This window comes from Charadrius vociferus, unplaced genomic scaffold (genome assembly GCF_000708025.1).
Source record: "Charadrius vociferus isolate BGI_N301 unplaced genomic scaffold, ASM70802v2 scaffold38, whole genome shotgun sequence".
In the NCBI taxonomy this organism is placed as follows: domain Eukaryota; kingdom Metazoa; phylum Chordata; class Aves; order Charadriiformes; family Charadriidae; genus Charadrius; species Charadrius vociferus.
Genome location: NW_009650176.1, coordinates 251,976 through 274,918, shown reverse-complemented (window position 1 = coordinate 274,918; position 22,943 = coordinate 251,976). Strand labels below are relative to the sequence as shown.

Genomic DNA, 22,943 nt, shown 5'->3' with positions numbered 1-22,943 from the left:
TTCCCTCTTGTCCTAAATTATACTTGGAACATTAATTTACAATGCAGAAGTTTTTTGCAAACAAGAGTTATCCACCGAACTGCAGTGCCAGTGTAGTTATCAGCTTTTAAGAACGTGGTACAGGAACGGGCCGGGCTGTGGAGTCATGAGCTGTGGGAAGTGACTTTTGAGGATGTTTACAACTAACTTGTGATACAGTGTCAGACCCATGAGAGAACCTGTGCGCATGGCGATAAGTTAGATGAGTGTTTGGCTTATCTGACTGATACGTTCTTAATGTTGCCTGTTTCTCTCTAAGCGGTAATTCAGCTTATTGTTTTAAATCCGTCATGAGTGGAAATAACTTAAATTAGCAATACTTTGTATTTTGACCTACAGCAAATCGTATTTTCAGGTGAGCACTGAAGATACACAGATTGATAAAGTTCAATGAGATGTGGCCTTAACATTTTGTATAAACTAGTTTCCCTTTCTCCCTTTGTGTTTTTATTAGACACTATGTGCAAAGGCTACAATGCAGACTATCCGGGCAGCTGACACAAATGAAGTAGTCAAGCTAATATTTCGCGAATCTGATAATGACCGAAAGGTAAACAACTTAATGCCCTCTGTACCCCCTGTGTAAATACAAACATTGTTGAATGTTCACTTTCTTTGCTACAAAGCATGAATATAGTTGTTTCAAACTGATAATTTAAAGGGAGGGGAGGGATATGGATTGTCACACCTAATGCTCAGTTAATTGGATCTTTTTAAGTGATTGCCAGTCAACCAGACGGGCAAGCTGACAAGGAGCTTTAGGCGTGTAGAAACATCGTGAAGTTTTAAAGGGTTGCGTGTCTCTAAGGGGGTCTCTTCCAGCAGCTGGGTATTAGGTAGATGAGTCCAAGAGCTTTGCTGACCTTTCTCCTCTATTTTTTTTTTAGGTTATGCTACAATTAGAAAAGAAGCTTTTTGACTATTTTAATCAAGATGTATTTAGAGATAACAATGGCACTGCGGTAAGTTCATTGCTAGACACTTTTGAAGGAATAAGTTGGAAACTCACTTACAAATCATTTCTCTACCAGCCCTGTATCCTTATCAATCCTCCTGTCTACAGTATGAGAAGAGATAATTCATCTAACACAGTAACTGCTCCAAATTTCCTCCTCACCTAACCAGTTATTTTGTGTACGTACCGCTTCTTAAATTTGGTATCTGTTTGCCTTCTTTTTCATAGAAAAATCTATAAATTAAATATACGTGACATTTCGCTTTTCTGTCCTCTGGTTTGCATTTCTTCAAGCATCCCCTTTCTTTTACTCGCTCTTCATTGTGCACCATAGTAACTTAGGAAAAGCCCTTAATGCAAAGCTGCTCTGAAAATATCTGGGTCTTCTGAGTGTACAAAGAATAATAGGGACGCGTGAATAAATAGAATAAAAAGCTCAAACCCTGCAGCAGACTGGCACTGTTTGGGCAATCATATAGGGCTTCCTACGAGGAGAAAGCAGACAGGGAACGCTAACATTCTGATTTGTAATGAGGACTGCAATTTTTCTGTGGAGAATGGCTTTATATCTTCTTTAAGGTGATTTTATTTCAAAATGGAGCCACTTCATTTTGGAACATCTCTATATCACTTCTCGGAGCTTTCTCAATTTCACCTAAAGTTCCTAGGAGTTGCATATCTAAAGGAAAAACATTAAGCATCAAAAAAAAATGCCAGTTACGCCTAGATAAAAATCAGGAATGTGCGTGTTGCATGTGGGAGCATTGTTGAGGATTTCACTGGCCAGACCCTCTGCCTGTGGAAACTGGCCCAACTTCACTGACATCAGAAGAGTTACGCTCGCTTGTGCCAGATCTTGGTCTGCCTATGTATGCATAAACTAACAGCATTCGTGTCTTGAATATTCTGGGCTATACAAACAGGGCAGGCTACGCTAGACAAAGAAAACCTTCAGAAAACGTGGTGCGTTCTGTGGAAACTGTGTGTGTCAAAGCCGTTTGTGCAGGCTGACAAGCTGGCCAAGGTTCCCCTTCTTTCTTCAGTCCTTTCCTCAGAGTGACTGAATTTTACCTTCCTTCCTCATACCCAAAATAAAAGACGAAGAATTCATCTTCTGCCTCTCAGCTTTTTGGAGAACCCCTTTGTGTTTGCCCTAGCGCCCGCCTCTCGGTTTTGCCGCGCTCTGCACCAGTTTCCCGGCGTGTGTTACTCACACAGCGTATTGCTGCTGGGTGGGACGTGCACGGGACCCACGACTCTCCCTCCCTCTCCTCCTCTCTCCTACCTGTGGCTTGGTCTCTTACTGTTCGTAGAGAACCGGCCTGTTTGGAGGGCTGTCTGCGAGGATCCGGGGCAAGGAGGACAGCTGAAGGCCTTTTTTTTACCCTCTCTGTTTTCAAGTTGACTTCACCTAGGAGGGTAATTCCGCGTGAGAAACTGCGATCTCACTCGTTTCTTGAGGTCAGGAGAGCTTGAAGAATCAGCCTCATGAGGAAAGTGAAGATCCGTTTCCCCTGTCAGCATTTGTTGATGTCCGTCCTGTTCGTTGGGACTGCTGTCCCTTCCCCAGCACGTTTCCTGTGTGGCATGTGTGCTCGCCACCACAAATACCTGTCTGGGCAATGTACCTTAAAAACAGTTACTGTGAGATAAGTTAGTTTGGGGACAGGTTTTTTTCAGATTTACAAGGTGAATACATCCTTGGGAAATACATGTTTCTTTCACTGATGTTTTTCAGTTTTGGGGCCATTTAATTCAAAGTAATAAAACTAATCCCAATTTCTGTTTCCATACTAATCCTGTTCCTGTCCCAGATTTTCCTCTGTGTGTTGCTACTATAGTTCTTTTAGCTTTTTTAAAACAACTCAAATGTTTGTCATTTTTATTTTTCCCAGTACAGTTCTAGAGCTGAGCAAAGCTTCTCTTGTTGCTGCCGTTTACCACATCCTAGTGGTATTGCGGATGACTGCTGGTTGACTTTACATATGGACATGGTGCGCGAAGGCATAGGCAGAATCCCACTTAAGCACATTCCATTTCAAAATCAGCAGTCGTTTCATTCATGCATCAAGAAGCGGGAAATCTTCCAGATCAAACGTGGAAGGAAAAGATAAACGATATAATGAGCCATTGGAGATAATCTAATCTTCATGGTCTAGTTAAACACGCAGCACCATGATCACTAAAAACAAACTACCTATCTAAAAGGATAAATGTCTCTGTGCCGAATTCAACCCAAAAAATCCATCGCATCCTTCATCAACCGCCGGTCTTGTACCAGCCTGACAGAAATTTAATTCAAGCTGGCTCCTGAAAATAATTATTGTATTTTAAGAGTAGTAATCATTGGTCGGGACATGATTGAATGTGTCCATGCCTATTGACTTTTTCTATGATTTATAGCTTTGTTTAGTCGATATTCCCATCGAAATTGTATAATTAATTATAAGTGGGGCTGTCAGGTCTGCAGGATGGAGTGCCCTGATGAGTATTTGGGAAGATTAAATTTTCCTTAGCTGTACCAGTGCAAGGCTTGGGAATTTTCACAGCTCTATGGCTGTTGGATAAAGATGTTTTCTGTGTGTTTAGCAACTGCTTTAGCTCAAAATCCATTGATTTTTCTGAGGGTATTTTTTTTATCAGTGTGGTGTCTCTTCAGTAACATTGGAATGTGTACAGATGTGACAAGACCTGACAAATATTTATTATCAACAGGCTACTTTATCATTGTCCCTACACAGTTATTCCTTCTTTTTTACATTGTAATCAACAAAAAGAATCTTAAGATATATTTATAAAAATGAGTATTTTTTATGAAAAATCTGATATAGATACAAACTGCCTGTTCAACAGAAATTCAGTCTGAAATGCATGCAGTAATCTGTCACGTCTAATTTTTCCAAACTAATCTGTAGCTTACCCAGACTTTTCCGTAGCTTGTTCCAAAGTTAGCTTAGCAATTACCTATATTTATTACCTTGAAGTGCAACGACCATTCTCTATCGTTTTATTTCAGAAAGGAACACCCAGATTTATCCAGCTGTGTAGCGACAGAAAAAAGAAGGGAAAACCTATTTGAAAATAGCTGTAGCAGTAATGCAAAACTGTCGTAATATTTAATTCATATGTTCTGAATTGTATGTCAAAGTTATGGTGCATCAGATGGCCCGGGGCGTAACTCCCGTAACTACAACAGAACTCCCGTGTCTGGGTGCTACGGGGAAGGGTGTCACGGAGCGGCGGCAATGAGAGAGGTGGGACAGGAGGAGGTACAACACGTAGAGTTTCGCCCTCATGTCAGACAGATTCCAGTGCAAGATGTTGCTTTTGGATTAGGAAAGGCGTAACACCTCTGACCGTGAAGGCAGGATACAGCCGGGCCGTGCGGAACAGCAGCCGCCTGCCCTCCTGCTCCAGAGGTTGCCCATGAACGTGGGCAAAGAACAGAAGAGCCTTCTCCCACCTGAACGGGCTGCTCGCACCCTTCCAGAGGCAGCAGTCCCAGCTGGGAACCGCGACCATATCCCAGCCCCGGCTCCTTAGTGCTCCTGCTCCTCGCTCCCCCAAAGGGCACGGGGAGTCCCCGCGCAAGGCAGGACGCGGGGGACGCCCCTCAGCTGGGGCGGCAGTGCCGGCTGCTCCTCACTGTACCCCGACTCACTGGTACGTGGCTCACACGAAACTGGGTCCTAGCTTTGGATTTGCCAGCTCTCGAGTGATGAGGATTAGTGTGGTGGTGCTTTCAGGAGAGCAGCAGCGTGCAGGAAGTTCTTGAAGAAATCCACACTTTTACCTTTTACTTTTTTTAAAAAAAAAAAAATCCTTAATCATTTATGATAAATCAGGCTGTAAGTTTTGAGTTTTTTTCAAAATATCTTGTGTTTGGGCATTTCCTGTTAATTTCAAAACAATCAGAAGAAAAGCAAGCCGGGGGTAATTATTTAATTAAAAGATTATAATTGTGTTATTGATTTGTACAAGGGAACCACAAGCCAAATGCTGTTTCCTCACTAGTCAGTTAAATAAATATATAGTAAGAATGTAAAAACTCTTAATGACTACAGGGGAATGATTTAATCATTAGGAATCATTTTATAATCTTTAACTACAATCAGAAAAGAGAAATGGCGCATACATTCCTATCTTTCGTATGAACCATATTGAAGAATCAATCCAGATAGAAACTAATGTACTGTCCTTAACGTTTTAACCGTAGTCAGGTGGTGCAGAGGACACTGTTGTTGTTACCAACATTCATTTCAAAACAGGTTTGAGAGAGTTATGCAGAAAAGCCCAACGATCTCCAGCCTAGATAGTCATGAAATGGAAGTGGTTCCATTTCTTACTTTAATTGTTATTGTAATGGGGAAAAAAAAGCCAAGAGCTTCACATTGCAATCAGTGGTCCTTCAGCAGTCCTCATGCTGCAGAGAACAAGCAGTAAACTTCTACGGAGAGCACGTTCTTACTCAATTTCTAGGTTTTGAACAATGAAATCAGCCTTTGAGGGTAGATTCCCTTTATTCTGTTTAGCTTCAACTGATATGGTGTGAGAAGAAAATTATAATGTGCTGTAAAAATGGATTGCGTTATAAAGGTCTTGTTCTCCCTACGCCAAGTAATGATTTAAAGTGATTTGTTATCATGCTAATTAACTTAGAGGTGTTATTACAAACAGTTCAGGCAAACATACTTTTAAATGATGAGTAATTTATTTGTGGTTTTTTTTAATATTCACAGGAAATCTTGAAATGGTATGCAAATTGAGAAGAAAGGTTTAGTCCGTGAGGGACCTTTATTAAGCTTTTTGTGAGAATATGTGTGCTCATGAAGCTTAAGGATCTGGCATCACTGAAAATGTATTAATCAACAGACAAGATTTAGCACAATGCACTCTTCCCAATGGCCTTGGCTCTGACCCTTTTAAAGATAATGGGAGTACTGTCCACTAAGAACTAGATTAGGACGATCAAGTGCATTTCATCAGGGTTTGACTTGAACCATGATCCCAGAGGTGAAAAGGCAGAGGTTTATCCACTGAGCCAACCAGCCCCTGTCCAGATAAAATCTTGAATATGATGTATAAGGGCAAATTAAGATAGAGGAAGGAAATTGATTACTTAGGACCATTGTTACCTCGGACTGGTCATAAGGAAATCCTGTGCATCCTGAAACTGCCTCTTTTATTTGAGGTGGTCATCCAAGATGCCTGATTTTCATTAGGTACTAGTAGGAAAATGGCTTCGTGTGCTATTCCTTTACTCAAAACCAGTATTCCCATGCTTGGAATTGCATTTGCTTAAGTTAGTGGTTAGTTGATACGCCATTGGATAAACTGCAAAATGAGTAATGACAGAGATAGGAAATATTATCAATAAATTGTTCTCAGTAGCAAACATAAATTTGAAGCCAGATTGCAAGCAAAAGTCAATCGAGATGTGCTGGGTTAGCTATTTATTGCCAGCTTCGCGTTCCAAATAAATGAAATACTCTGGTGTAGAATTTGCCCATATCACAAAGTTACAAATATTATTTCATGACCTTTTGTCCGCCAGTCCTGTTCTACACAGCTATTGTAAGTCCTGAGGCTAATTCAGGTGTACCGTGCCATATTTATTTTTTTAGCCTTTGGTCCTTGTTTAAGTGTAGTCTAAAGAGGAGGTCCAACATCTGTATTTGCAGTCCGTAATCCAGGCTGTAGTGGTATGATCGGCTAACGCGCTTTGGCCTGCGGGCGCCGGTTTTAACCGCTGTGACATGCCAGAGGCTGTCCAGAGGGACAACGTTTGCACCTGCCCTCCCGCCCTCCAGAGCCGGTGGATCTCACCATCGCCCCGTGCCGTCAGTGTTTGTGCACATACTGCAGCACCCTGCCTAGGCTTCCACGTCTTGCCTGAACTCTACGGCAATCCAGATAAAGACAGAAAGGTGATTGATTTTCCTTCACCAAGTCTCTGCAGTGCTTTTGCCTTCTCCAGGTACCCCTCATAACCTCACAGGGGGATGCCCACATGTACGTAGGTGCGCACACACGCATATAGACTAGCAGGCAGTAACTTTAACATGAAACGTAGTACTTAAGGCCGCTTTCATACCAAGAGTGCAGCTGGAGGCGCGAGTGGGGTGCTCCGTTGCGAGGATGAGGCAGCGCAGGTTCCGGTCCCCGGTCCTGGGGCTGTGGGTGTATTTTATACACGGGTGTGGAAGGACAGACAGCGTAGGAAGCAGAGGCCGGCACCCAGATCTCCTCTGGTCACAGGAGCGGCCTCGGCATCTCTCACTGCCCGGTGCCCCCAGGCCGGGGCTGGCAGGGGGGACACCCTGCCGGGACCCCCCTCTCCCCAGGCCCCCGCAGCGCCACACCAGCAGGGATGTGAACTTGAATCACCTCTGAGGAAGAAACACCTCAAATTTTAGCTGTCTGAAAGTTCCAGATGACCTTCCGAGATGCCCGCCTGTATGTGGGGGCCCAGAGGCAGGAGGACCCTTCCTGCCCCTTCCCCAGGAGACTCGGGTCAGCCAAGCGTGCCGCGTAGGCGTCGCTCGGGGGGTTCAGCCCACCGTGGGAGTTGTGCCCCAGTAAGAAACATAGATCGTGGGCTTTCTTCAAGAAAGGTTCATTTTTTATCACTCTACAAGTAACACTAAGACTCTATTCTACTTTTTTCATGCTTTTGTCAAATTGCAGCTCACAGACTGGCGATCTGGCAGGACAGAGCACGCTGGTTAAACTCCCTAGTGGTACAAATTCGTGTTATGTTTCACAGTAACAGACATGTAAAGTTTAATGAAATAATCCATTGACCGTCACGTTTGCAAGCAGGATATTTCTAACTAAAATCTTGTGGTTTTAAAGTTAGCATCCACTTGGTCATTCTGGCTGGTTTTTGTGCACGGCTTAGGAACTAATTACAATGATGTTAAAGTGTGTATTCCTGTAAAGTTTGGAAAATGCAATTTGCATGAATGCAGTTTTGCGGAGTCATGTTTTTTAAATCAAGGCAAGCATGGGAATCCCAGGAGAGTGAGCAACAAAAAGCAGTTTTTACCATTAGAAGAGAGGAAACATGCGTGCAGACTGACCAGCTGGCAAAGTCACTGGGAGCTGGCAGTTGCCAAGAGGTCCTCGTTGCCGGCCCATCATAGGGATGTACCAAACAGCAAAGCACCTCCGTTGGAGAAATCAGACTGGCGCACAGAGCCATGGGAGCTGTAGTCTCTGTGTTTGAAAGCTGTGAGCAGTTGTGCTGCATTTCAGATGCTTCGGGCTCTTGTCGGGCGCTGGGCAGTGGGAGGGACGGGACGGGATTCGCTGCTGCGGAGGAGCCCACGGGATGTGAAAGGCACTTTTGTTGTCAGCAGAACGTTCACACGAGTAACTGCGGCTGCAGGACTGAGAGCCTGTACTCAGCCTGAGTCAGTGCTTTTAACTTCTCAACTAACTAGTTTATTCTTTACATATACTTAAGTTTAGTCTCCTTATTGAGAACCAATTACCTGAGTAGTACAACAGGATTCTGATGGAGTTTTTGTCAAGTTAAAGAGATATCCCGGGACAAGACCTGGATTGCCTGGTGTGCGTTGCAGGTCGGAGGGTGGCGGAGCCCCCGGGAGCTGCCAGCAGGGAGTTTGGCTCCCAGCACGTCCGTGCCGGTACTTTCAGCCTGAAGTCCATGGGGTGGAACTGAAAGGATCCACACAGGGCATTTAGGAAAAACAAGATTACGTGCAAAATTCAAACGCGTGAAATGCCTAAAAGGGCTACAGCCTCCACTGGAAAAACGCAAGGGGTACATGATTGGAAAAGTTTGACAGTACCGTTCTGTCCAAGTCGGTGGTCAGGTGTGCGTGCATTACAGGACCAACAGTATCACAGGGCACTGCACGTCCTTCAGAGTGAGGAGTGATGCATCACGTGAGCACTGTGACGTGTTTGTGTCGGACACCGGTGCTAGCTGAAAACCCCAGGTCTCGGGCGCGATGCCCTGCCGTGTCCTGGGCTCGCCCTGCCCTGCCCGTCACCGGGACACCGCTCCGCCTCAGGGAGACGGTGCTGCTTCATCGCTGCTGGCAGGCCGTGCTCCTCCACCGGGAAAGGAGCGGTGGTCCTCGGTCCGCGGGCTGTGCTGCACCCCGTCCGGGCCCTGCCGCGCACAGCAGGCTGCGGGGCACGGGGAGGGCGAGGAGTGCGGGAACGTGAGACATCAGGCACGGGGACAGGAAAGGGAGCTCTAATGAGACAGAGCCGATAGCAGTCTCCGGTAATTACTCTAGTGATCAATAGACATCGAGGGAAAGTGTGGCTCTCTCTAGGCATTTTAAGTGATCTAAATATTTCCACAACAGAAACATTATTTTTAAAAGCATTTTCCAGAGCAGTTTTCTGAATAGTTGGAATAGTTATTAGAAAATGTTGGTGTCCTTTAAGCCGTTGGAAGGTCTCCTGAGCAAGGGAGACGTGTTGTCAAAACGAACAAAACAGTGTTTTCCTGGAGGAGCTTCCCTGGAAATCAAAGACTTCCTGAATTAGTAGAGGCTCAGGGACCCTTCAGTGCTGACAGTCCTGTTCGGTGTGTGCCTAGCTCTTCTAGCGCTGAGAAAAGTGTCTTTGGTGCAGTTTCCCTGTGTGCCATGTGTCCACATTTATGCAGGAGTTTGTGATTTGACAACACTGCCACTCAGGGTCTATAGACAAATTCTCAGACATATGCAGAAATACAATAGTATACAAAAGCAGTGTAAGTGGTACATTTATATTCAATAATTTTGACTTTTTTCAGTGAAACGTGATTTTAAGGAATGGCTTTATGAGAGAAAGAAAATTAAGATTCAAAATAGATAGTAAAGAACCATTTTACATTCTTAGCAAGAGAAAACAGTAGCTTTAAAATAAGGCCAGAACAGAGTTGTGTATGACATTTTCATGGATAACTGGGAGGGATCAGCATTTCCACGGACCTTTATTTGAAGTCGGTGGACTGCTGAATCAGTTTCTAAATATTTTTCTTTGACTGGAAAGCTGTATAAAATTACTGTATTTCCAAAGTCTCTTGAAAAAGAATGTGTGCTACACAAGATGGGCAAAAGAGGTTAAAGTGACCAGTGTCCACATATTTTAATTCTCTAAGGTCATTTCTGTATGCTCATCTCCTCTTTTTGGTCTGAAACTTCATTTCCCTTTCACAGCTGTGAATTCTCTGGTGGGCCCCGCAGATGGATTTGATAAATGCTGCTAATATCACCTTCTGATCTAGCAATGCTCTGACTTTGGTCTGTAGGTCTTGATGAGTAATTGCCGTTGTTCTACTCCAATGACTGAATTAAGTCGCCCCGTTCTGAAGGGTTCACACGGGTGTGATTTTAGCCAAGGTGGCCCATTGCAGCATACCAATGGACGGTGACCTTTGGAGAGTGCCTCATCGTTTTAAACTGAAGCAAGCGAAATTACCTTGATTTCTACAGCTGGCTAAACTCTGTTATCATCCTTTGATTACTGTCAAGCTACATAATACCAAAATCTAGTATTCCAGTTAGTTGTTTTCTTTGGCCAAAGCGCACAGTGCTGAGCCGCGTGCGTCCCCGGGAGCCGTGGGGATGGCGAGGTGCGGTGCACGGCCGTGGGGCAAGGGGGCTCAGCGGGGCGCCATGGCAAGGGCGGCGCAGCACCGAGACCCCTGGGGACAGCCCCGCTCTGTTTGTCCTTACGAAGTGGCACAGGGGTTCCGCAGGCAGTGCCTCTACGGGGCACACACCCGTGTATCGTGCATCACCTTCTCCTTCACCCTTGTACGTAAACGCACTCGTGCGCCGTAGTGCTGACAAGAAAAAGGGAGGAAAAAACAAAACTTTCCAGCTTTTACAGACAGCACAGCTTCCTGGAAAAACGACAGTTTTGACAATTCCCTCTGGAGGTGATGGGCGTGCAGCTGATACAGGCAACAGCCCTAAATGCTTTTAATTCCATTCAAATTAAATAGGGAATATCCTTTAGTGCAAATGCAGTCATTCTTTAATTCTGTGCAGAGAACTGCGTTGATAGCAAGGCAATTCCCGTTCAGGTCAGTAGGAGCTTGAGTATAATTGAAGCATTTGGCTCGTGAAGTTTGCTAAACAGAAATACATAACTTCAGACTGCAAGGTCCTATCCATAAATTTAACCTGGTTTTAAAAATCATATTCTGCCCTATGAGTTTTTTCCGCTGGTCCCAGGCCCGTGGACGCGAACCGCGTGCCTTTCACACACAGTGCATGGCTGCATTCCCCAAGGCGTGCTGTCTCTGTGTCTCGTGGGGCACTACCTAACGATACATACGTTACTCATACGCGTGGATGGTATTTTCATTTGGAAGTTGTTAATCAAACATTCATATTGGGCTGGTCACTGGGCATTGTAGAGCAGAGATCTTGACATAATATCAGCAACTCGGTGGTTACAGCAGATCAGCCCCAGGCCCTGCATCATCCTTCTATCATTTACGTGTAAATACGTTGGTGAAATTGAGTTGGGGAAAAAAACAGTCTTCTGAACCGCCTATGACACATAGTTCTGAAAGTAACTTCCAGCCACAGCGTTTTAAAATCTCTGTGAAATTGCTCAAATTACCCCAGCACGTCATGTAACACCTTAAAGATTTGGTTCTTAAGGATGATCTTAAAATGAGTAAATTAGGTGGAACAATATATTGATTTTTAGGCTTTGAACTTAATTTCTTCGTCATTTTTAAGGCATTTAGAGTGACAGACTTACTCATATTTACTATTACAGCAATGACGTTATTCACAATTCCATTTAGTGTGCAATATGGAAATAAGTGAGAAGTTTGTGCTGAAAATTGCCATGAATAGAGTATGTTCAGGGTGGGTTGGTTTTTTTTTTAATACAATGTTATATGCTTTAAGAAGAAGGGCATTACCCCGTGAGGTTCTGACTGATCCTCAGTGTCATCTGGCCTATATTCATTTCCATTCGTTTTCTGTAGTGCCAGGGAGCTCTGGGCTCCCGTGTACCTGTCATAACACCAACACAGTTAAGTGGTGCCCGTGTCAGGTCCCATTCCTGTTCTTACTAAGTTGCGTTGAAAGTGGCATTCATAACTGTTTGTGACAAGACCTAGTGAACACCTTGAGTTTTCACCACTGATCTTCCGTTGGAGATTACAGGCTTAAATGAGAACCCAAGCACTTTTAATACCAAAAAAAAAAAAAAAAAAAAAAAAAAAGTAATAGTTAAAACATGTTCTTCTGCTGAAAAATTAACTGGAGTTTTCTCAAAATGCACAGTTCAAATTTTCATCATTTCTCCTTCTCATCTCCCCCACTGTCTGTGGTGCCACCAGGTAAATAAAGAAAAGCTGTTCGGTTCACACTGTGCAGTCCTGAACACAGGAATAACTTGTCATTGCCCTCGGTAGGAATGAGCAGATGTCTGTCCATGCAGTTTGTGGACACAGTGGAGCTGAAGGTTACAGATACTGTAACATCGTCACTTAATATCTAGGCAAAAATAAGTAATTTGTTAAGATTAAATAATTATTTAAAATATAGCAAGAAATAAAAGGTTGTGTAAATAATCCAGTGATAATATTTAGCTGTTACACCTGTGAGGATGAATTGTCTACAATGAGCATTCCCGAAATGCTTCTTTCAAGCACCTGGTTGGGCTCCGGCACCCAGCTGGGTCATTGTGAGTTTTTGGCTTTGTCATTTCAGGTGAAAGATGTCCCTCTACCTGGGAAAACGTGGGGAACTGATAGAGAGCACAGCACACAATACAGTCTTGTTCCCATTATCTGTCCCCTCTGTCACCAGTGTCAGCAGCTCATCTGCATAGCACAGGCACAACTAAACAAGCGACTGCGGCAAATAAACACATCAGAAACTTCTCTGGCTAATAACGCACACCCGAGTGCTCAGCCCGCTAAACCCCAGCCTTCATTTAGCTTGCAAATATCATCATCGCAAGAATAATCTGAATGTATAAAATTTTGAAAGTGTGAATTGGTGTGAGAGGACAATGCGTCTGTTTAACATTGCCAGCCCTCGCAATGCCCATGAGTAATTTATACCATTGTGTTCTATGGAGCATTGTTCTTTTATTCAGTCCTTGCAGTTTTCACACTTCAGAAATAGCCCTCTTTCTCCTGATGCTTCCACTTTCCTGCGCTCATCTGTTTACTTGGCAACAGTAGGAAAAAAATGTATTTGTGCTGTATTAATAGATGTGTATTTCAAATAGAAGTTTTAACTGGGAATGGTAGATTTTTTCCCTGAGTTAAAATCACGCTGGGCAGATAATATCTTAAAGGTGGAGACAGTTGGAGCAGGAAAGGGGTGGTAACGTTTGCTTTCGTAGCCAGTCCATACGTATGTATTGTGGCGCAAAATCTGTCTGTACATACGCAAATATAGGATGACAGTCTGGGAACATGCACCATGAGCCTTTTTTCCTGAAGTATGTTGAGACTGCTTCAGGAAGAATAGTGGCTGAACCATCCCAACATTTTTAGGACTGAGCATATTGTTAGATACATAAAAACCTGTAAGTTTCCACACAGGTGTTTATAAACATTTACCCAAACATCTTGGATACTGGGGCTTTTGATCAGATGTTGAAACATACAAATTATGTGCAGTTATTTGTACTGCAAAATCTTTTCCAGCATACCATCACGGAGTTTGCTGTCAGATGCACTAAAACAGGGAAAGCTGCCCGATATTTGGCATCCTCATGTAAACGTACGTCCTTCTAGCAACATGGCAGCTAGAAATGAAGAAGCCGGGTGGGCCTTGGAGGGGTGGCTAATCAGCAGTGCAGGTGGTTCAGGTAGCTGCTTTTCACACAGATAATTAATGTGTACAAGTAGCTGCTAATTGCACATTTCAGGAATGATTTATGAGGTGGCAGAGGGGAAAGAGGGACACAATCTAATTTCTTTGGGAACCTCTGCCATTCATACAATGGTATCAGCACAGCTGTGAGATGGGACATGATTAATGAACAGTGGGCAAACACGCCGCCGTCCTGCGGGATACTGTTTGGATGACACGCGTGTCAAAATAGAAAGTGGCACTTGGAGCGACGGCCAGTAACAGCGCAGATTATGAGCTTTTTGTCTTTTAGCTCGCTAATTCACTCGGACGTCAGGTTTCACACCAGTCATGGTTCTGAAATAAGGTCGTTTATGTCCATCAGAACAGTCATTGGTTTAATGTGGACGATTATCGTTGACGTGTTATGAGCGGGTTTGCATTTACGAACAAAAGACTGCAGATATTTATTTTCTCTGCAGAGGTCCGGGGGAAAACAAATTTGGCAAGGGCTAATATTTATACAGGACATTAAATCTAGGCTTACGAACATCTCTGTTGAATATCTGCTTCTGGTACGATACCGTGGCCGCTGCCCGGGAACACATTTTGCCTATTGTCACGTATCCCTCTTTCTGCTATCTGAGAGGCACCACCCAAAATAGGTGTACAAAAACACTGCTTGTCTTTGCTTAGGAAGAGTGATGTGCACATCCTTGTATTTATTGTACCTTCTTATCTGAGCTAAAGATAATATGAAGTAATATGATGCTTTTTGCTGGCATTTCAGTGGGCTGATTAGCATATCAGTTTGCTGTACTTTTTAATGCTAGTCTGGTTTATCTTTGAAAAGATTGCTAATAAATTTTTTAAAAAATTAGCCATATTGAAGTAGTAAGTTTACATATAGGTCACTGCTGTAAAGAGCTAGTGTTACGTGTTTCACTGAGATGAAAAGGAACATTTTGAACACTTTCCTCAATGCACTGTTTATGTATCAAAAGAGTACCGACTGTTTTGCACTGTTTTAGAACCGATTATATGAAGAATTTACCTCAATCCGTGTAATCAAAGTCTGTTTATTTCTTTTTATATAATGTAGTATTTTTAGCTTGCTTCAGTTCAGCATTAAAGAGTGAATGCATCTGTTTCTATCTTTTATAGCTTTTAGAATTTGACAGAGAGCTGTCAGTCTTTAAAGACAGATTGTATGAACTGGACATCTCATTCCCTCCCAGGTAAGATTCATATATAATCCATTTATTTAAGTAGCTAGCTAAAGCACAGTTGTTACCCGCACGGTAGGTAAAATGTGAGTGTTGCTGCACGTACTGGAGAAATGATAATGATCTTTGTTCCTCCCATAAATGTTTGGTCGTCCCACCTCCCCTCCATGGCTGCCCGAGCGGCGGTGACGGCGCGCTCCGCGTGCCGACACTGCTCTGTCGCTCATCGTTTGCATTCAGCTGATCTGTCTGGTACAGCTGCTCTTAAAGCAGACCAAATGGGATTGTGTGCCAAGAGACGTGTGGCTACTTTTGGGCACTGGACCCGGATAACCTGTTAAAATACTTTATTGCAACCATAAGGGCGGTCTTTGCCGCAAGCTGCTGACAACGGAGTAGCCGTGGCGCTCACTGGGGCGGACTGGCAGCGGGGGCGCGGGGTCTGGTGCCATTGCTCGGGAGGGAGACGAGGGGTGTCAGGAAAGAGGGCGGGAACGTAGATTCGGCTTTTTCAGTTTCAGTAAACGTGTTCTATAACTGCTAAGGCTACTAGAATAATTTGGCTTTTTTAATACACCTGCGTGGTTTTGAACAGCTATATCCCTTAGGTGAATTTAGCGTGAATAGACAAGTATTGCTATCAAACAAAACCAAGATTTTTGCAAATGGCAGTCCTGTTCAGGGGAAATCTGTGGAAAATTTTGTACCGTTTTAAAAATGTATGGCCCCTTTCCAAGAATGAAGAAGTCAAATCTCACGGTTGCTTTTAAGGGAAAGAAATACTGCATATGCAAAGAAAGTTAAAGTTACAGGAAATCGTCAATAAAATCATACTTTTATATACTTTTTTTTAAATAGATACAATATTCTTAAATATCACTACTTTGTCCTTTGTGGACAGATAGAAAAGTATCATGTTTTGGCATACACTAAGAAAAAATTTGGAAAGCTTGCCTTTTTGTTATCATAATCTCATTATTTCTCACCAGCCAGCTGCGATACTGATTATATTGATCCCTTGGGACAATGGAAGTATGCATGGAGAGGTTACCGCTGCTCTAAATTGTTCTTATTGATTGAGTACGACAACAGAAGACCAGCAGTGTGTACATCTCTGAGTGTATTTCATTAGTTGTGTACCTGGTAGGGTAAAAAGAGGTGAGGGGAAATAGATAGGAATTTTGTAACAGAAATACTCCTCTACTTGACTTCACCAACATTAGTGCTTTCAGCCAGAACAAGGTTTGGCAAAAATACGTTGTTGCATGAATGGTTTGCAGCTCCTTCAAAGGTTTCTGTCAATAGGGTTTGGTCTTGTTCTGCTCTCAAGCAAAGATCAGAAATGTGGTGCGAGTGGTCTTCGTATCCAAGCTGTGTTTTTGATCCCTCTGTGAATCGATGTGAACATCGGGCCAAAGTCTAAACCCTTGGAAAGTTTCTTTTCACAAGTATGGCCAAATCTCAGTAGAGATTTCTGTTATTATTTTAGTGATTAAGTTTCTCGCAAATTACAGCCAGACTGGGTACAACCCAGGATTTTCCTGGTGGCTACCAAGCGCCATGCCCTGTGAGGCTGTGGGCACATAACAAATGAGCCTTCCTCCCTTTACATCCCGTTGGAGCAAGTAGCAGTGGTAAACCTCTGTGGATGAAACAGGCGGAACCAAAGCCGGACCCAAAACTGCAGGAGCCGCCTGCTAGCTGAGCAGGGAAGGGCTCGGCAGGACTCGACGGGGGAGCCTCGGGCCAGCGCTGGGTCTCGAGCAAGGAGACCGAGACTTGCAGGAGCAGCCAGAAGAGGGAAGCTCTAGCAAATCAGCCGATGAGGGATTAGGGCGATGAGACAGGGCTGCGGGGAGGGAGGACCAGGCAAGGATGGTCTGGAGGACTTGGGGAGAGTGGTGAAAACCATAGGAAGAGCGAGATGGCCGCAGGATGCTGCCCGTGGGACGTGACAGTGAGTTGGTCTTACCCTTCCCAGGTGAAAACAGGTAACTGGGAAAAAGATTTTCTGTGTCCCTTCCCAGCAGTGACCCACAGGGAGAGTGGCAGAGTGCTGCTGTCAGATGTCACGTGCTGGAGCACCCAGGAGTCCTGTCAGGCCGAGGTGACGCCACTTCTCATTGAGGTGCAGCCAGAATGGGGCTTGAAAGTGGCGTAATGTAAGACTGTATACTTTACAAGGAAGCCTTGGGGGGAAACGGGAGATGTTTGGCGAAAGAATTAGAAGTGAAACTGGGAGTAAATAGGAGGGCTTGTGAGGGCTGTGACTGAGAGCTGCTGACGTTGCTATAAAACCAGCAGCGCGCTTCGGGGGCATGGATGGGGAGGACCATACAAACAGGAGCAGGAGGAGGTAAGTTTAATATTAGTCAGCTGCATTTGTACTCTCTGATGCCTCGCTATCTGAATACTTTGGCCCAGAGCATTAACATCCAAATGATGTATTTCGATACCATTAATGTTTTAAGCTGCCGTATCTACTGTATGAGTCCATTATTGTTTAGAACAAAAATATTAAATGAAGTGCTACACTGGAGATGAACCCCCAGTAAAAAAATGCAAGACCAAGTGAAAATGTTCCGTCCCAGAAATCCCTGTGGATGAAAGATAGATTTTGATTATGTTTAATTGATGTAATGAGTGAAATGAAAGAAATACCCTGTAATATAAGCTAAGTATCATCATCTCTCCCTTCCCCTCCCCTGCCCGGGCGCTTGCAGACTTGGCTGGGAACCTACAAGAGCAGCTCTCTGAGGCTGTCACCAACTTCTGATGGCACCTTACCTGCTGCCAGCTCCTTCTTTCTCAATGTTATGACTTTTGTTTCCTTGCAAAACTGAAGCCAAATCTAGCTCATACCCTTGTTTTGTTTTGTACGCACCACCAGTATTAGAGATGAAATATGTTATTAATTTCCGTTTTAGCTTGCAAAGTCAGAGTGGAGGCACTGAGCCCTCTCTGTCATTGAGCTGCATTACGGGGTGTGATAGACTCCGGTCCCCCCACTCCCCAGGACAAGATGCTGTCCCACACTCGCTTTCGGGGTGACGCCTGTCGTGGGCATTTCGGTACGGCTCTGCCGGAGGCAGTGCCTTGTCCCCAGAGCTGAGTCCTGCCCAGGGTGGCAGCCTGCAGTCGCGTTGCTCTTGCTTCTGACCAAGATCCTGACCACTTCTTGCCGTGGAAGATCCCACAACATTTTTGCAAGAGCACAGTCATCTAGACAGATGTTCTGGCCAAAGTCCCGGTAATTGGATTCCACCCCCGCAAACGCCGTGTTAGTTTAGTTGCATTTGGTGGTATTCTTCCCTTCCAGCCCCAAACCGCTGCGCAGCGTGCGGGTGCCATGCTGAGTGCTGCTGCGCTGCAGCGCAAAGGGACGCTGAACTCAGCAGTTGTGTACAGACCGCAGCTCTTTAACTCGCTCCAGTGCTTGCAAAAACAGGTCTGCGCTGCCAGAGCGGGAGCAGGCGCTTCTGAGCAGGGACCCCGTCCAAATCTTGGGAAACGGCCATAAAGGGTCATTTCCACCTTCACCCATTCGCCTCTCTGTTCCCACCCAGTTCCCAACTTCGGGGCTCTGTGAGCGGTCTGGGGAACAGGAAGGGGGTACAGCATAACGTAGCAAACTCTTCCTCCACCTCCGAAGTCCCGCAGGGAGCCAGCCCTGCAGCTGCTGTTCTCACCCACATCGAAGGGGAGCAGTGAAGGAGATAAACATGCAGCTTTGCCTACTGCTCCCTCCATTTCCTTCTTATAACTAAATAATAGTAATAATGCTAAACGGTCATAATATTTTATATACTGAAACCTGGCACTTCTTTTGTGCCATGGAAGATATGCTAACACTGAGCTTATATGACACAAAATGTCTTTTAACTTAAGCAGAAAATACTGATAAAATATGAGAATTGAATATGAGAATATTGCTAAACATACCAGATGTAAAACCAACAAGCTTAAACTCATGCATATACAAAGAGCCAATTGGCTTTTCGCTAGGGTGTTTTTTCATCCATCCCTCCTCGTGTTCTGGGTCATTTGCCGAGGGAATCCTGCCTTCCATTCTGTAGTCCCTGCACGGGCACCAAGCTCGGTAAGACGTCTTCCCTAAGTGAGGCTCTGCAGAACTGGATTCACCGTTGGTAGAGTTACTGCAGGTCAGTGTCCTGGTTTTGTTCATGAAATGAACACATTGATTTTCCTGGAAGAAATAATATGATTTATTTTTCATTGTATGGAAATAATTACCACAATGTGCTATTTAACTGCAAAACCAGGCATTTTGAATAGGCAAAAAGCAGTGGGTTTAATGTAGGACATTTTCTTTTTCACTTGGAACCTCTCCACTCATGCAAGAAAGAAGTGAAAAATACAGCCTAAATGTCTTGGTTTCACTTCCTAATAGTTTTTCTTCCATTTTTCCCCCATTTTTTCTTTTCTTCTAGAAAACAAAAAATATCTGTAGCTTATCATGACTTAGCTGCTTTTATATACTGTTTGTAAATACAAGCTTAATATGTAAGATATTTGTCATATATCCAGTCATACTAGATTTTGGATTTTTAACCAAAGGAGGACATGACCGGGCCTGTATATTTAGAAAAGAATTCTCTAAGCTTCTTGGTATTCTTAGCTGGAAAGTGTATGGTATCCGTTTGTTCTGCAAATGCATCAAACAAAGCCTTTTTCACTGGAGGGAGAGACAGAGAAAGCTCTAGTCACTTTTTGTGTCAGGCTTATGGGCTTAATTAGTGAGCATTTGAATTTAGAAGGAAGTTGTAACCAATTGTAACGATAGCCTTAAAGTCGTATTTCAGAATTTGTTTTATACATGGTATTTTAATTATGGTCCATGGATTGAGTCTATGAATTACTCTCTACTTCTGTTCTTGATCCATGGTATTACGGTCTTACATCACGGGATGCTGGCCAGCAACTGAAGACAGAGCATTGGTTAAAATAGTACTGAATACATTAGTACTACATTTCACGTCTTTCAAACAAAAATGAAAGATCAGTTAGGACAGTTTTCTCCTTCTTTCATTTACTTCAGCATTTGTGCATACAATTAATTACCCAATTTGCACACAGAGTTCCACAAATCAATAGCACAGTTGCATTCCTGTCTTACTAGTAAATTTTTCCCTCAAAAAGCATGGTTGGGATTCAGTGTACTCTTGAGATAAATGGAAAAGGTCACATCCCTTTGAGTTGCAGCAGACTAAGTTACTTATAAATTCATTTTTTATCAGCATAAACTGTTTATTCGCTGGACTTTATCATGAGATCTTATTGATACACTACCGTAGCTGCCCTGGGGCTAGAAGCTTGACTCCTTTGAGTCGTGGTGGTATTTTAATGGATGCCTTCAGTGGGGCCAAAATTTCACCCTGAGCAGTTTTCTTGGTCTGTTTTCACGCCACTTCTAGAGTGGCATTACACCGCGGTCCAGACACCTCAGGTGTGAATATGGATAGGCAGAAACGTGCTGCACTGTTATGACCCGTGGTTTACCTCGCTTCCCTGCATAACGCTGAATGCAGCTTGAGGTCCTGGTCCTAACCTGCCAGCCCATGCCGGCTGGGGACCTGACATGGCCAGTGTTGGGCAACCAAGTCTTCAACCAATTCCCATGGCAGGGAGGTTGGAACTCAATGATCTTTAAGGTCCTTTCCAACCTAAACCATTCTATGATTCTATGATTCATCAGAAGGCTTTCTTCTGAATGAAAACCACTGGTTTTGTAGCATAAACATGAGCACCTTCCTGATTAAAATAATAAGTAAGGAGAGAGTCTCTTTTCATGGCGCTGGGGATTACGGTAAATGATGAGAGAGAATGCCTTTCTTCGAGAGGAGAGCCTCGAGCTGCGCTGGCTCTGACCAGCGCTCCCCCCAAGAACCGCAGGCAGCAAACCCAGTCGTGAGGTAAGAAACTGGGTTTCACACTAGAATGCTAAAACCCCCAACACCGTCACACCTTCATGCACTGTACGGGCCTCCTCTTCAAGACTGCAAAAACTTGTTCATATACAGAGGGTGACCAGAGTTGCGTCTCTCTAATAGTATTTTTCTCAGTTATGACCATATAACTATTTCAGAATTCAATTTTAAATTTGAGTCTGAGGTTACAAAAATGAGGGTAAACGTATTGCTATTCTAGAAATTATTTGGAAGTTTTGCTGTCCTCAATGTGCTTACGTACATAAAAGAGTACGTATAAAGAGAAAATAAGTACATAAAAGAGAAAATAATCAAATCGGATTCTTGCATATTCTTGGTTTTCATTTGAAATTATGAAAGAAGTCCTTCTGTTGTAATAATCTGAATGGAGAGGACATTTTTCTGTTTTAATTGTTTTATATTAATATATCTGCATCTTTTACAAGTAATTTCTCGGTCCTTTCTCCTTAATTTGAAATGAAGCCATGACAGTCATGTAGGTATATATTTTTATACTGGTAAGAATTTCTTTTAAAGAAAATCACTATACTTTGCTCTTTGGATGAACCTTCTTATAAGCAAGTCATTGTCCAGAATTTTCATACTCCTTTTTAAAAGTCATAATATCTTCTCGTGAAGCACTGTAAGTTCCGCATAACATCATGTCACAATGCTGTGCTGCTTACTGGTTCTGGCCTGGAGAAGCAGCCGGTGTCCGAGCTCGGCGGTTGGGCGCAGGCTGCCAGCGTCTGGGCGAGCAGCACCCTGGTGCCTTGTGCTTCACCGTCCAGACCACGATACAAGCTGTAAATTCATCTGGCGTGTGCTGAAGAAGCTATCCATCAGGCCAGGAATGACAAGCCCGGGCCCTGCTCACCCCCGTGATGAATTTGGCTTTCCCGTGTTAGCGGTGGCGCTGGAGCCGGGCGGCGTGACGCTGCCCTGGGGACGTGCTCGCAGTGCCACCGGGCAGCGGGGCTTGCTATGGGGCAGGCGCGGGACACACCGCGGGACACAAATGACAAGGCGACAGTCTGCTTGGTTCTGAGGGGAAAGGAACTGCTCAATTGCCTTAATACGTTGATAAAAATGTCCTATATTCATAAATGTTAGGGAAACTGACCTTCTGTGAAACCTTACGGGAATGATAGGGAAGAGTTACCGCTCTTGCTGTCTGAGATTTAGGGAAAAAAAAAAAGAAAAGTTCAGTAAGTGAGAAAAACAAAACGAGGGGCATTTTTTATGTGCTTTCTCATAAAATACACTGTTTAGAGTATTAAAAAATGCAAATTGCCAGTTATAAAAAAAACCCTCAAGATTCTTCTCATCTTTGTATTTAGGGACCTAAAATTCTTAAGTTGTCAGACCTTCTTCTTTCCAGTTTTTTATTACACTGAGGTAGCTTTTCAAAATATGTAGTAATAGAAATGTTGACTTCTTGAGTAATTTTATAACTATAAAATGCCATAATGAAATGATGATGAGTCGTAATATTTCTCTTTTTTGCTCTTCTCCACTGTTTTATAGTTGGCAATTTCATTATGGTCATCAAAATTCATGTACAGTGTGCTTTTCTACAGAATTTTACCTTCTCTTTTCAGTTGATTGTAAACTATGTTCAGTAATTAGTGAGAGCACTTAATTCTTACCACTTGTTATAAGAATACATCTCAGGAATCATTATTCACAGGCCTTGGCAAAAAATGAGGTCTTTGTATATTTCCAGCTACTGTGTCATGCTTTTTAATACCAGCTTTTAAAAACTGAACTTTACATAAACCTTTTCTTACTTTCTTTCTAGTCCCTGTGCTAATGGTTCCTAAAAGTAAAGTTTTGATATGGTAATAAGGATCAAAGAAAAAGTTACTTTTTAATTCTGTAGAGAGCGGAGACCCTGTACTGAGTCAAGAATACTGTAAAATAGTTCTTCTTAAACTACTGACTTCTTGCTTGCCTCTAAGCAATAGTG

General features: G+C 43.5%; 1 protein-coding gene across 1 annotated transcript in view; it reads left to right on the top strand.

Moving 5' to 3' along the window:
• The window catches only part of INPP5A (inositol polyphosphate-5-phosphatase, 40kDa), a 184,681-nt gene that overhangs the window by 142,989 nt on the left and 18,749 nt on the right, over positions 1-22,943 (top strand). The window contains exons 11-13 of the mRNA XM_009892737.1: positions 494-589; positions 927-1,001; positions 14,965-15,038. Of these exons, the coding sequence (XP_009891039.1) occupies positions 494-589; positions 927-1,001; positions 14,965-15,038 (245 nt within the window). The remainder of the gene's footprint in view (positions 1-493; positions 590-926; positions 1,002-14,964; positions 15,039-22,943) is intronic.